Source organism: Equus caballus, chromosome 9, assembly GCF_041296265.1.
Source record: "Equus caballus isolate H_3958 breed thoroughbred chromosome 9, TB-T2T, whole genome shotgun sequence".
In the NCBI taxonomy this organism is placed as follows: Eukaryota; Metazoa; Chordata; class Mammalia; order Perissodactyla; family Equidae; genus Equus; species Equus caballus.
Window position 1 is genome coordinate 17,842,266 of NC_091692.1, and position 16,061 is coordinate 17,858,326.

The 16,061-nt window shown below is 37.1% G+C and overlaps 1 protein-coding gene across 1 annotated transcript in view; it reads left to right on the top strand.

The window, feature by feature from the left end:
* The window catches only part of CPA6 (carboxypeptidase A6), a 269,567-nt gene that overhangs the window by 216,344 nt on the left and 37,162 nt on the right, over positions 1-16,061 (top strand). Inside the window, exons 7-8 of the mRNA XM_001494527.5 lie at positions 6,987-7,097; positions 7,589-7,679. Of these exons, the coding sequence (XP_001494577.1) occupies positions 6,987-7,097; positions 7,589-7,679 (202 nt within the window). The remainder of the gene's footprint in view (positions 1-6,986; positions 7,098-7,588; positions 7,680-16,061) is intronic.

Genomic DNA, 16,061 nt, shown 5'->3' on the forward strand with positions numbered 1-16,061 from the left:
GTCTTACTCTCTTATAAATATGTAGGGAAATAACCAAAAAATAATAAAACTAATACTTATGTATTACACTATAATTATTAGAAATACTGATAATTAAAATGTCATTTCTTTATTGAAAAAACCTTATCATGTATAGTTTGGATAGTGCTTGCCTTCTCCTTATATAACTTACAACATGAAGTGAGCATCTTTTCTATGCCTTGGCAGATAGTCGCAGTCCTTTCTTTATTCGGATCAGCTTCCAATGTTTTTTTCCTTTGTGCTTTCAACGTTGTAAAATATCTACAAGAGTGTCTTTAACGTGAACTGTTGACAACATCATTTCTTATGGAACATCTCCTTTTCATCACAACCACTCTTATTCGCATCAGTCCGTTTGTCCTCTCTAAGTTCCTCTGGCTGTATATCTAGAGTTGAATGGTGGCAGTGTTGACATTCGTGTGGTCAGCTATTTCCTCTATAGCTCTGTTTACATTTGATTCAAATTTCACCTCCACATTATCACTTTTCATTTCTTTGCTGCACTTTAATCTTTGTCAGCCAAGTCCCTCTTACCATCATCCATTTTTGTAAAATGCCACATAGGTTTATTACTGGGAGACAAGGGGACAACACAGCTACACACCTTGCTGTCTACATGTGAAGCGAATAACAGATGCGCAGTGAGCAATCACTCACTGACAGACCTTCAAAGAAGTGGCATAATTGGTTGCAGATCTCGATGGACATCTGTTATTTACATAGTAATTTGTAGACTAAAGATCTAGCAGTGGTAATTGAAATATGGACTGTACTTGTTGAAGGACTCAGGTTATTTAACTAAACCACAGTAACTGAAATGTGTGTATACTGGAGCCGTGCAAAAGAGAGGACGCCTGTACTTTCTTTTTGGTAGTTAAAAGATTTTTACACGGTAGATTTTAATAATGCCACAAAGTTGGTCCTGACCTCCACTCTGTTGTTCCTAAGTAAATATAGTCAACCATTGTTATTAGGCTATCTTGGTGTAAAAGTTCTAGAAATGTGAAGTGGTTTTAGGAAAAAGTAGGGTGGGCATGCATCTAATATATTTTTCCTAGTGACGCAAAACATTTCAAATAATTATATCTCTTATTAGAAGATATAGATTCATATACAACATTTTCAATCACCATCTGCCCTGTTAGTCAATCTCCAGACAGTTCTAAGTATAAACTAAGTATAAAAAATAAATAGAATTTACAAGATTAGCATATAATTTCCCAGTTCTCCATCCTTCATTCACAGAGCCTTTTGCTCACGTTGCTTTCAAACTATTATTTAGTGACCATTTTGTATTTAACAAGCTTCTCATAGTATGATGTCAAATATCTTCATAGATTAAGCTCCCTTTTTTTAAATTTCCCTGGAAATTCTCTCCTACTCTAATTAATTCCCTAGTATTGAATTTTAAATACCTTCTGTGTGTCGAGATGCACCTACTTTGTTGCTACAACTTTTTTCCGTCCTGAATAATTTGACTCCGCTCCAGTCCAGGTGAAGATATTCTTCAGCTTGACTGGCGAGCGTGCCCTTCCTTCGTCTCAGCTGCAACATGCCCAGTTCTCCCACCGTTCCCTTCATTGAATGTGTGGTTATTACTTTTAGGTCCTCTATAGTGATTCTAGAAGAAAATTTAAAATATTGGAAAATATAAAGCTACCTTTTTAAAAGCCGGTAGCACCGATCCTCAAAAAAATGCCCCAACATTCCAGGTTGTCATGGGGCTTTAAGCAACCAACATCCAACCAAGTAAATCCAAAAACAGTGAAAAGGAGCAAAACTCCTGGGCCTAACTTTGTCACACCACACAAAGACTTTACTAATTGCAAAAATTTTCTTCAAATTTAACCAAAGTTTATTCGGTGAATTCTGGTTTATGACATGTATATATTTATGGGGAAGCCAAAATAGCCTTGGTAGGTGGTGAATACCAAATAGATTCATTCTTCGTCTTTCTTAATCCACTTCAGAAATTCCCTAACCTAATACTAAACATATCGTTTTACTAGCAGAAGATAATGCTCAAAACTTTCTCTGATATCTTTTAATTGAAAATAAAAATCCATTTCGTTGACACGCTGATGAAGGTGAGTGTAGTACCCAAAGACTGCCACACTGAGGCGTGTGGTGCATTGTTTTGTGACTGGCTTTCAGGTCACGACTACTTGTCTCCCTCATAAGCAACAATAGTCAAGAAATGAAACTGGTAAAGCCCAGATGGAACTTGATTAGCCGGCATCTCCTTTTCTGTGTGTATGGGTGGTGTGAATTGATTGCTAAAAAGAGTCCTACACATTAGAAGGAAAGCATCTCCTACGTTCTTTATGGTTATCATGTGTTAGAATAATAGGAAATAGTCACATGGTCACCATTTTTTGAGAAACTCCACCTAAACCATAAAAGAGAAATATCTATGTCCTATTACTTAAAGCATTCAAGCAAGGAGGTCTCTCAGTCGTCCCATTCAGTAGAGAACACTCATCACACTGTGATCATTGTCGCTTTGTCTGACCAGATGGAGAATGGCTGCAATTCTCAGAGAGTTATAAAAATCACAAATATAGCATATGCAATACAATGACACCTTGTTTATCAGAGAAAGAACATGTTCTGGCAAGTCTTGGAAATTAAATCCACTCCAGAATAGAATACTAGAGAACAGCTTCCTTATTTAATATATTATTTGGAAATGAAGAACTTTAAAATAAGGCCATGTTAATGGCCTCAACATATATAAAACAAAATTTGACAGAATTATAAGAAAAAGAAATAAATCTAAAATAATGAGAGTTTTTTAACACGACTCTCAGTGATTAAGACAGACAGGCAAAATTTTTAGGAAGAATATAGATGATATAACAATGCAATTAATAATTAATGAACACATATAGAATCCATACGCAATAATTAGAGAATGCATATTATTTTCAAGTACGTTTGGAACATTTGCAAAAATTGACTTTGGGCTAGGCCACAAAGCAAGGTTCAAGAAATACCAAAGAATCTATATCATGTGGACCATATTCTCTGACTGTAATGCAGTTATTAGAAATTATTTCTAAAAATATGACTTAAGAAAACTCACATATTTTAAAATATAAAAATATTTGTAAATACGGTTTAAAGAAATCAAGGCAAATTTTCAAAAATTACAACTGAGTGGATACAAACTATTATATATCAAAACATATAGAATGCAGCTAGTGTAATACTGAAGGGGAAGTTATAGCTTTAAATAAACATATTAGAAAAGAATAAGGTCTCCAAATTAGTGAGCTGAGGTTTCAACTCAAGAAATTAGAAAAGCAAAAAGAGAGTCAACAAAAGAAAGAAACAATAAAGAGCAGAAATCAAAGAAACAGAAAACAAAGATATATCTTCCCTATGGTATCTTTCTTTTATATGTAATTAATTTGTGCTTTAGGCCTAGAAGGTTTATTCCCCAAATAATAATAAAGTAATATAACCCTGATACCAAAACCAAACAAGGACAAAATAAGAAAGGAAATTATAGGCCTATCTCACTCACGAATATAGATGTAAATATTAGCAACCTGAATCCAGCCAATATAATAAGAATACATATCATAACCAAATGGGCTTATCCCAGGAATACAAGGATCATTTAACAATGGAAAATTATTTATTGAAATTGATCATAACAACTATATGATTATGTTAATGAATGAAGAAAGACTATTTGCTAAAATTCAACATCCATTAATCAAAAACTAAACAACAACCTAGTATGGAACAGAACATTTTTAATATGTCTGACCTTGATTTTAAAATTAATGTGAAGGAAGAAGTGTTAAAAATAGCCAAGACAATATTGAAGCAGAACAGCATGCAGAGAGACATCCGACCAGACTCAACAGATTCTATACAAACCATGGTTTGGTTTTGGCGAATGGATACAAACCAAAGTGCATGACAGCAATTCCACCACCAGTGAAAACTTGACAGTGGACAGAGGCGGCGTGCTGACTGACCGGGGAAAAGAGAAACCATCCAAATGAGTACAGTGGAGAAACTGGTCCTCCATAATGGAAAAATAGTTAATAAATCCCAACCTCTCACCATGTAAAACATCATTTCTGGGAGGTTTAAGGCTGACATTTGAAAAATAAAGTTTGAAACAACTTTGTGAAGAAAATACAGTATAATATCTTTATGATCTTAAGGCAGAGATGCGTTCTTAAATTTATATATAAATTTGATAAAATTAAAAATTTGTGTCCAACAAAGACATGATGAAAATAGGAAGCAATAAGCTGCAGAAAGGAAGATGTTTATGATGCCTATAATCAAACAAAGGATTAATATCCAGAATACAAGAAGAATAAAACGAGTTTAATAGAAAAAAGGGTCAAAAATATGAGTGAGCAATTTACAGAATGGCCTATTATTATACAAAAGCTGTTCAATATAAATTGTAATCAGGGAAATGTGAAGTAAAGCAATAAAACACAAGTTCATACCCATTAAATTTTTTTTAATTAAAAGCTTAACAATACCAAGGGTTGGAAAAATTGTAGAGCAATGGGAACTCTCATTCACTGCAGATGAGAGATTTACTGTTTAGAGAGAAAATGGCAACATTTAGTAAAGTGGAAGGCAAGTAAATCAACAACCCATCAAGTCCATTCCTGGATATATATCATAAAGAAACGCTCACACATGTCTAGGAGAAAGGTGCAAAAAGGTTCACTGCAATATTGTAACAATGAAATATCAGAAACAACCTAACTGTTCATCAACAAAACAAGGGCTCGATATCTATGCATTTACCAGAAATGGAATACCATATAGCAGTTAAAATGAATAAATCATCAACTTAATGTGTCAAAAATATTAATATTGGGAAGAAATGCAGACTGAAAATTGACACATCATGATTTCATTTGCATGAAATTTCAAAGCATACACATTATATGTTGTTCATGAATCCATATATATGTAACAAAACATAAAATCACACATGGGAATGATAATGTCAAATTTAGGATAGTGTTTGGTGGAGGAGAGGAAAATGGGATCAGGGATGATAAAAAGGGAGCTTTAGTTTTATCTACAGTGTCTCATTTTTGTGTGTGTGCTATTTGATAAATGTGGCAAGGTGTAGTTGGTGGGCACATAGATGTAATATTCTTCTCTGTACTTTTTCTATTTGCTTAAAATATATTGTAATTTTTTAAAAGGAAGTTAGCAATATTCTTTTAAATACAAAAGTATGGCAGTCACTTGCATTGAAAGAGGAAACGGCAGGATAAGATGAGAACATTCCCATGCAGGTCTCTAGCATAGTCTGGTGCTTAGGTGTTAACATGATCTGTGTTTGGAAAAGGTGAAACTTCCCCAGTTTGCACTGAGACAAATGAGCTACAGTCCCCAACGCTAGGAGGGGAGGGAGAGAAATTACTATGACTTTTTCCTACCCTTTCTTTCCTGCCTTGTTGCCTCAGCTCACTTTCCTTCCATCTCGTCTTTTCCTCTCTAGACTGGCGTGGAAAGCCACAGCTGCCTAACTTTAAGGGAGGAACACAGCTAGCCATACAGCTCTGTCCCTGCCACCCCGAGCAGGAGCCTTCCTCCAAGTCTTGGGGAACCGCCATTTATTAGAGTAAAACAAAATTCCAGAATATGTACAATTGATCACGTACCAGGGATTTTACTCTAGTTGGAGGCATTAAATAGTTAATTAGAAATTCAAGCACATATGAAAGTTCTACTGAAGCTATTTGGCCAACAAATTATTACTGAGCCTTAAATACAGGAGAACAAGAGAGAACTGTATTGATACTTATCAATTTGTGTTAATTCCATAAATATTTAAATTATATTCAACAAAATTATATTTAACTCTTCTCATGTTCTTGGATATATCCCTATATTTTCTCCATTGTTTCTAATAATACATTTTATTATTGGATTGCTCTCTATGAACAGAATTTTTATCATGTAAATACAGAATGCTGCTTATGACAGGTTCAAAAATCCTACTTAACTAGAGGTAAAAGAAGGTTGAAATTTTAAATGTTAAATTTTCCAAGGTAGTATATATATAATTTAATAATTCTTTTATTTTGAATTATGTTTTTAATAAGGTAAAAATTCAAACAATCCTAATAGGTATAAAATGAAAAGTAATTCTCCTTTTCATACATTGTCCCTCAGTCTCCCTCCACAGAAGCAGCCATTGCTACAAATTTCCTATGTATTTCTCTGAGGTACTTTACACATAAACAAATATGCATCAAAAAGAACATTTTTAAAAGTCAGTTCCATAGGTGTGGTATTTCAAAATGTCTATATTCTTATCACATTCAATGATTTTCTATTTGAGGCCAAATCTACAGTGCAGAATCTTTAGATTTGGGGTCAGACATGATATAAGTAAAACCCAATCACAAGAGCAAGACTTCAAAGGAGCCACAGTAAAGATGACAAAGATGTAATATTGTCCGTTAAACTTTTTATAGAAAAGTCAGGAGAGAACAGTGTCCACGCAGTAAGGTCCAAGTCTTGAGTCTGGTACCAACTAGATATAAACAATTAAGTGACATATCTGACTAGCCTGTATTATGATGTATCATGTAAGGATATCAAAATTTAGGTAATTATTTTGTCCACAGTTGAACTTAAAAGGAACTAATTATACAAAAGTATATCTAAATTATTGCTTTCTTAATCAGCCTAACATTTAGCCAGATCTGCAATTCTGCAAGAGGCTACCCAATTAATCTGTTTTTCTACCTTTGCTAAAAGATTATCATTAATAATGAGTTTGAGACAAAAGTCTCAATAAAGAATATATGATGTCAAAGGTTATAGTTCATATTAGCTTCTAACTTTTAACGCAATATATTTGGTATTTCCCATGGATAGAAAGAATCTTTCATGTTTCTTTTCTAAATCTGAATTTGGGATCAATTTGTAAGAAAAATGTCCCCTTTGTCTTTTAGGCTCTTCTAACATATAGGAGTGACCCAACCATGAGAAAAATGTTGAATCATCTGTATTTCTATGTCATGCCTGTGTTTAACGTTGATGGATACCATTTTAGCTGGACCAATGTAAGTCACTTTGCCTATCCAATTGGGAAGAGAGGCTGAAAAAAACAGAAAACAGAACAGGAAGGAAGCTTGGCGATCAGCCCCTAGTGATCCAGAGCTATAAAAGAGAACACCACTCCCCCCCCCCCCCATCGTAGCAGCAACCTTTTGATGTTGTTTATATGTTTGGCTTTGCATAAAATTTCACGTAAATAAAGACTTCTCCTTCCAAATAAATTGAAAAAATCATTAGTTTAGTACAGCTTATTCAATTTTGCCTGTGGAGAAATGAGGCCAATAGAAGGTAAGAGATGGCAAGTTTTTGGCAGAAATTGGAGCATGAACCTGAGTGTCCACTGCTAATCCAGTCCTCTTTCCATTCCCCGGACTTGTCTCTCCCCGGAGGAACTCTCCCCTCAGTGCTGTGGTTCATTCACTGATTGAGCTACTAAAATGCATATGAATAACCTTTTAAGTATTTTTTCTGCACTTATTTTCTTAATTACATCTAGGATCGATTTTGGAGAAAAACAAGGTCAAGGAACTCAAGGTTTCGCTGCCGTGGAGTTGATGCCAATCGTAACTGGAAAGTGAAATGGTGCAGTAAGTCGGGGATTAATTGGGATTCATATCCAAAGGTTTCCACAGCTTTCACTCTCAAAAACGATGAGCCCATTAGGACTCCAACATAAGACTGATGGTTTTCTGTATGTGAAACCTAATACAGAAAAACACAGATATGTATATTGTAGCTATAATTTGCAAAAGAAAATTAAAGGGTTTTTTAAAAATATCAAGGATTTAAATCTGTCAAGCCAATCCAGAAAATTGAAAATTTAAACACAGGTGTAAAAGTGGAAAACTGAGGAATATTTGTCATTCAGAAACTAAAGCAGGAACTGTGGTTTGTAGTATAAATCTGGTTAAACGTTCTTATCCTTTCACTGAGAGTAACACCGATCCTGCCTTCATCTGTCCATGATGATCGAAGCTGCCAGATCCTTGTCTAGAATCTACCAGTCTGCCACTCATACATTGAAGGGTCACATTCCAGGTTTCATTGACACTTACCTTTCAAGAAAGGAGAAGGATGTCATTTTAAGGAACGTAACTCTTTTACAAAGTAAAGAAGCAGGTAGGTGCCCAAAAAGAGACAAAGAGAGAGAAAATTGGCCATAGCTGGTGAAGTAGAGGCAAAAACTCTACCTCTACCCATCTTGGGTTTTCAGCAGAGGCCCTTAAACAAAGAGATTAACAAGAGAAAACCAGTTTGTTAACATGAGCAGACATATCACATGGGAGAAAACTTGTGAAAAGTAACTCCTAGTGGCAACTTAGAACTCTGACTTATGTAGCATCTTCAACAAAGAGCAATAAATTTATAGAGAAATGACAGGACAAAAGAAAGCAATTTTAGGCTTCCAAGGGCAGCAAGCTGTGAGAAGGTAAATATATGGGAGGAAACTAATGGAGTAAGTTTTGTTTGGAGCAAGAACCCTCTGGTTCTGTTTCGGGGCCAAGAGTCTGTCTCCAGTAAAAGGAGAATTTATATCCTACCTTTAGGCAGTAAAAGGGGGGGGGGGGGCGGGGGGGGGGAGAGAACTTTTCCTGCATTTGTTGCTGCTTAATTGCCTTCAGCTCAAAATAATTTTATGTCAAAGAGGCATATTTTGGGGTGGTATATTCTGGTTTCCCTCACTAGTATCTTAATTGGCAACAGGAAGGAGGGAAAAGAGAATTATTATCAAAATGCAGTTGAAAGAAGCTGCCCTTTTGCAGCATCCTTCCTTAGGCCACTCAAAATATAGACTGTTGTGTAATCGAAAGTCTCCCATTAGTCCCTTAGAAGTGAGGCCTATCACAAAGTCTCTCATTCTGTGATGCTTTGGGTTCTGTGTTCAATGCCACTCCTCCCCTCCCCACCAGATTCAGACTGAATAACTAGGCCGGGGCTTGACTCCTTCCGCATATCTCTCCAGGCAGCCTCCTAAGTCAAGTAGAATTGGCAAATAAGAAGATGGTAGAGCAGAAAGAATATGACTCTAGAATATGACAGATATGGTTTGATTCTAACACTATTAGCTAATGATTTGGACGATTTTCTTTGATCTATCAAATTATAATAATAATTCCCATTTCATAGAGTTCCTATAGGAATTAAAGGAATTTACATATGGTTAATGCCTAATTCAATCCTAGCTCCAAACAGGGGTCTAAATATCAGTGACCTTTACCTTTTCCCCTACCCTCCAGAATAGTCAATTCACCTCTGAGCCTCAGGTCAATTGTTTGTAAAACTACAGGCATACCTTGGAGATATTGTGGGTTTGGTTCCAGACTACTGCAACGAAGTCAATTTAGTAATAAGGTGAGCCACATGGATTTTTTTGGTTTCCCAGCGTGTATAAAAGTTATGTTTACACAATACTGTAGTCTACTAAGTGTGCAATAGCATTATGTCTAAAAAAAAATAATGTACATATCTTAATTTAAAAATACTATATTGCAAAAAAATGCTAACCATCATCTGAGCCTTCAGCGAGTCATAATATTTTTGCTGGTGGAGGGTCTTGCCTTGATGTTGATGGCTGCTGACTGATCAGGGTAGTGGTTGCTGAAGGTTGACGTGGCTGTGGCAATTTCTTGAAATAGGACAAATAAAGTTTACTGCATCAATCAACTCTTCCTTTCATAATGATTTCTCTGTAGCATGCGATGCTGTTTGATAGTATCTTGCCCGCAGATCTTCTTTCAAAATTGGAGTCAATCCTCTTAAACCCTGCCACTGCTTTATCAACTAAGTTTATGTAATATTCTAAATTCTTTGTTGTCATTTCAACTATCTTCACAGCATCTTCACCGGGAGTAGATTCCATCTCAAGAAACCACTCTGTTTGCGCATCCATAAGAAGCAACTCTTTATCCATTAAAGTTTTTTCATGAGACTGCAGTAATTCAGTCACATCTTCAGGATCCACTTCTAATTCTAGTTCTTTTCCTATCTCCACCACATCTGCAATTACCTCCTCCACTGAAGTCTTGAACCCCTCAAAGGTATCAAGAAAGTTGGAATCAACTTCTTCCAAACTCCTGTTAATGTTGATATTCTTACCTCTTCCCATGAATCACAAATCTTCTTAATGGCATCCAGATGATGAATCCTTTCCAGAAGGTTTTCAATTTACTTTGCCCAGATCCATCAGAGGAACCACTATTTATGGCAGCTTATAGCTTTATGAAATGTATTTCTTAAAATCAGACTTGAAAGTCAGAATTACTCCTTGATCCATGAACTGCAGAATGGATGTTGTGTTAGCAGACATGAAAACAACATTAATCTCATTGTGCATCTCCATCAGAGCTCTTGGGTGACCAAGTGCATTGTCAAAGAGCAGTAATATTTTGAAAGGAATCTTCTCTTCTGAGCAGTACATCTCAACATCCAGCTTAAAATATTCAGTAAACCATGTTGTAAACAGACGTGCTATCTTCCGGCTTTGTTGTTCCATTTATAGAGCACAGCAAAGTAGAATTAGTATCATTCTTAAGGGCCCTAGGATTTTTGGAATGGTAAATGACCCTTGGCTTTAACTGAAAGTCACCAGCTGCATTAGCCCCTAACCAGAGAGTCAGCCTGTCCTTTGAAGCCAGGCACTGACTTCTCCTCTCTAGCTATGAAAGTCCTAGGTGGCATCTTCTTCCAAGAGAAAGCTATTTTGTCTACATTGAAAATCCATTGTTTAATGTAGCCACCTTCTTCAATGATCTCAGCTAGATCTGGATAACCAGCTGCAGCTTCTCCATCAGCACTTGCTGCTTCATCTTCCACTTCTATGTTATGGAGATGGCTTCTTTCCTTAAACCTCATGAACCAACCTCTGCTGGCTTCAGACTTTTCTTCTGCAGCTTCCTCACCTCTCTCAGCCTTCACAGAATTGAAGAGAATTAGGGCCTTGCTCTGGATTAGGCTTTGGTTTAAGGGAATGTTGTGGCTGGTTTGATCCTCTATCCAGACCACTAAATCTTTCTCCATATCGGCAATAAGGCTGCTTTGCTTTCTTATCATTCCTGTGTTCACTGGAGTAGCATTTTTAATTTCCTTCAAGAACTTTTCCTTTGCATTCACAACTTTACTTTTTGTTGCAAGAGGCCTAGCTTTCAGCCTATCTTGGCTTTCAACATGCCTTTTTCACCAAGCTTAATCATTTCTAGCTTTTGATTTAAAGTGAGAGACATGGGACTCTTCATTTCACTTGAACACTTCACGGCCACTGTAGGCTTATTAATTGGCCTGATTTCAATATTGTTATGTCTCAGGTAAATAGGGAAGACCCTAGGAGAGGTAGAGAGCTGGGGAATGGCTGGTAAGTGGAACAGTCAGAACACACACAACATTTATTAAGTTGCCAGCGTACATGGACATGGTTTGTGGGACCCCAAAACAATTACAACAGGAACATCAAAAATCACTGATCACAGATCACCATAACAAATATAATTATAATGAAAACATTTGAATTATTGCAAGAGTTACCAAAATGTGACACAGAGACACAAACTTAGCAAATACTGTTGGAAAAATGTCCCTGATAGACTTGCTTGACACAGGGTTGCCACAAACCTTCAATTCGTAAAGAATGCAATATCTGCAAAGCACAGTAAAATGACATGTGCCTGTACCTCTTTCCTTCAGGAGAGTGTTGAGATGACGAGCCATAAGGCAATCTTAAAAGTGTTTGCACTTACAAGCAAAGAAAGAGCATTGCATAAATACTACAAAGTGGTATTATTGGTGGCTGCTTAGATACAGAAATTTTTTTCTTCTACCGGGACTGAGACAACAAACTTTTTCACATTAACTTCCTAAGACTACTAATTTTTTAAAAAAATTTTTTTCTCACTCTCTCTGATGGAGCCATTTTGCATGCTTATAACTATGTGTCCCATTTCACTAGTTAGCAAGGACCTGCATCCATACATAGAATGCCCACAATCATCTGAGTGTGTACACCGGATGGGTAACTGAGCTGAGTAACACTAGCAGGGCAGCCAGCTCTGCCCGTGGAAGGTTAGACTCTTGTTTATATCCAATTACAAATAAGTGTCCTGTTTCCCTTTGTTCTTCTTCCTTTACCCAGCTTGTTTCCCTCACACATGTGCCTTCTTTGATTTCTTTCTAGTTTCAACTGCAGTCCCAACTAGAATTTCTTTGCTTCTTCCCATATCTAAATCATTCGGATTCTCCCTGCAAGTTAACACTCAAGATGTACACGGGATTATGTCAAATATAAGTTGCAAAATGAACTTGATAGACCATCATAAGTGTTGTGGAAATGCAGACAGCTTGGCTGGGACCATTTCTTCTCCACCCGCAAGGTCTCCCCAGTGGATTCAGCTGATCTGACAGGGCTTCCTCCCTCACAGCATCACATCCATCTCTCTACAGCTATTTGCTTGGTCAACGTGACAGTGAACCTTAATGAGGGGACCACTCTTAGGTCAAGGGCACTGAAGTAAGTGGAATTCCTAAGAGAACCTTCAAATAAACATCCATAGTATAAACAATATAGAAATTCCCAAGACATGCAAAACACTAGAAAGTCAACACTCAACTGACGAAAACAACCATTTCTTTCTCTTAAGTCAGTGAGTCTCAAACTCAAGGAGTAAAACATGAAACTGCTTTTTACCATGAAAAATCTGTGGACTCCCACATGACAGCAGTACGCTTTAGCGCGTAAATATGGGGAGTAGACAAACAACGTAAAGTGTCACATGGAAACAGGTACACTTTCCAAAACTTCACAGCTCCCCCTGGGGACCATCAGGCCATGAAATGAATATCATTGCTCTGAGAGTCCAGCAGAGGGACTCAACAAGTCAGTGTAGCGGTGGGAACCAAGAATAAACACACAAATTGTATTCATTCATTTGCCAAAGTTAATTGAATTCATACTCTCTGCTAGGCACTGTGGGGTTTTTTTCCTTCTTCTATGCACTCTTTTAAGAGAATGCTGTGAGCACTGCTTTTTCCATATTGGAATAAATCCAAGAGAGAGGCAAAGAGTTTGGATGACATCCATACTTAAGCTTTAATTCCTGAATAATTCAAGTCCTGCCTAAACATAAATTACTATTAGGACAATCTATAGAATGGGAGAACCTTTTGGCAAATCATATATCTGATATGGGACTTGTATTCAGAATATTAAAAGAACTTTTACAACTCAATAATAAAAAGACAACCCAATTTTAAATGTACAAATGATTTGAACAGACATTTCTCCAAAGAAGATATTCAAATGGGAATAAGCACATAGAAAGATGCTCAACATCATTAGCCCTCAGGGAAATGCACATCGGGGTACCACTTCACGCCCACTAAAATGGCTGTAATAACAAAGACACACAAGGGGCTGGCCTCGTGCCATAGTGATTAAGTTCACATGCTCTGCTTCAGCGGCCCAGGGTTCCCAGGTTTGGATCCCAGGCACAGATCTACACGCCACTCATCAAGCCATGCTGTGGCAGCGTCCCACATACAAAATAGAGGAAGATTGGCACAGATGTTAGTTCAGGGACAATCTTCCTCACCAGAACAAAAAAAGACAGACAATTACAAGTCTTGGTGAGGGTGTGGAAAAATTAGAACACTCATACTTGCTGGTGGGAATATAAAAATGATGCCACCACTTTGGAAAACTGTTTCATAGCTCCTCAAAATGTTAAACATAGAGTAACCATACGACCTAGCAATTCCACTCCTAAGTATATACCCAAGAGAAATGAAAACATTTGTCCATATAATGACTTGTACATGAATATTTATGGCAGCATTATTCATAACAGCCAAAAAGTGGAAGCAACCCAAATGTCTATCAACTGATGAGTAGAAAAAATATGGTATATCCATACAGTGGAATATTATTGGGCTATAAAAAAGAAAAAGGACTGACACACAGTGCAACATGGATGAACCTTGAAAACATTATACTAAGTGAAATAATCCAGTCACGAGATACCAAATATTGTATGATTCCATTTACATGAAATGTCCAGAATAGGCAAATCCATGGAGACAGAGAGTAGATTGGCGGTTACCAAGGGCTAGGGAGAGAGGGTATTGGAGAGTGACTGCTATTGGATAAGGGGTTTCTTTTTGGGATGATGAAAATGTTCTGGAATTAGCTAGTGGTGATCATGGTAAATATACTAAAAACCATTGAACCATGGTGAATATACTAAAAACCACTGAACTTCAAAAGAGTGAATTTTATCATACGCAAATTAAAGCTGTTATAAAAAATTTTAATTACCATTTAGGAGCAAATTAGCCACTTACTGAAATATAACTACTCTTTCTAGAACACTCAGTTACCTAATCTTTAAATTAAGTGTAATATGGAGAAAATCCTATTTTTTAGCCAACCAATCACATTTGCCCCTCTCCATATATGCCCTTCTCCTGCCAAACACCCCCTCACTCTATCAAAAGAAAAAGGGCTTGTTTTCATTGAGCAAATATTTTGATAGATCACCTGAGGTGAAAAGGGAAACTACTACATACTGGTTGTTTTCTGCCAGCGCCTGTGTAAGGGCAGTAGATGGTCACTGGCCTGCTTTCTAAGAGGTTAAGTTCCTCCAGCTGAACGCCTTTGGTTTTGAGAAAGCTGCTCGAGCTGAGAAACTGAACTGAATTGCTGTAAAAATATTGGGAACTTCAGACATTAAATTTGGGGCAAGGTGAGAGAAAAAAGAGAAAGGTAATATTGTTAGAATATCTAGAAAGGGACTTTGGAACTTAAAGATGTCTAATGAGGATTTTCGTTAAAATTTGCTATGAAATATGTAAGTTCTCTTCAGCATTTCATAAAAACCACCACTGGGGGGCCGGCCCAAGGGCGCAGCAGATAAGTTCGCACGTTCGGCTTCTCGGCAGCCCTGGGTTTGCCAGTTTGCATCCCGGGTGTGGACATGGCACCTCTTGGCAAAAGCCATGCTGTGGTAGGCGTCCCACGTATAAAGCAGAGGAAGATGGGCATGGATGTTAGCTCAGGGCCAGTCTTCCTCAGCAAACAGAGGAGGATTGGCAGTAGTTAGCTCAGGGCTAATCTTCCTCAAAAAAAAAAAAAAATTAATAAAATTTAAAAACAAAACCCACCATTGGTAATATACAGTACAATCTACTTCACTTACTAAGGCTTTGTGGAATTGAATCTGCTATTTGGGGATATTAGGAAATCCTGAGTCTGGCCTCCAGGTAAACTCAAGGAGAGAACATATAAATATTCAGAAGCATGGAACGCATAACAGGAACACGCTCATGAGACAGTGAATTTACTTGGAGATTTACAGACTAGACTTGGATAACTTTGAGCTAGGAATGATGCATAGATGGGAGTAAACATCAACCAGATGGTCAGACTAGACCCTTAATATCCCTGCCACCTCTGATGGGGTGATTCTAACATGTTATACATTAATCCAATTTTAAATCAAAACGAATGTATTGAGCACATTCTACAGTGCAAGATGATGTAAATTGTATCAGAAAGTCCTGAAAGACTTAATTAGTCCTTATCTAATTCCCAAGGAACTATTTGGGATTCTGGAGAAATGTAAAAGGAAAATCTATTGTCTTATCCTATTTGCTTTAGAACTTCGCTTTAATTTAGTGTAAAAAGATATATTAAGCACCTAAAATCTTCTGTGGAAGTTGGTAGAGAAATTTAAAAATTAGAGAATCAAGGGGCTGGCCCCATGGCCGAGTGGTTAAGTTCACGCGCTCCGTTGCAGGCGGCCCAGAGTTTCATTGGTTTGAATCCTGGGCGCGGACATGGCACTGCTCATCAAACCACGCTGAGGCAGTGTCCCACATGCCACAACTAGAATGACCCACAATGAAGAATATACAACTATGTACCAGGGGGCTTTGGGGAGAAAACGGAAAAAAATAAAATCTTAAAAAAAAAATTAGAGAATCAA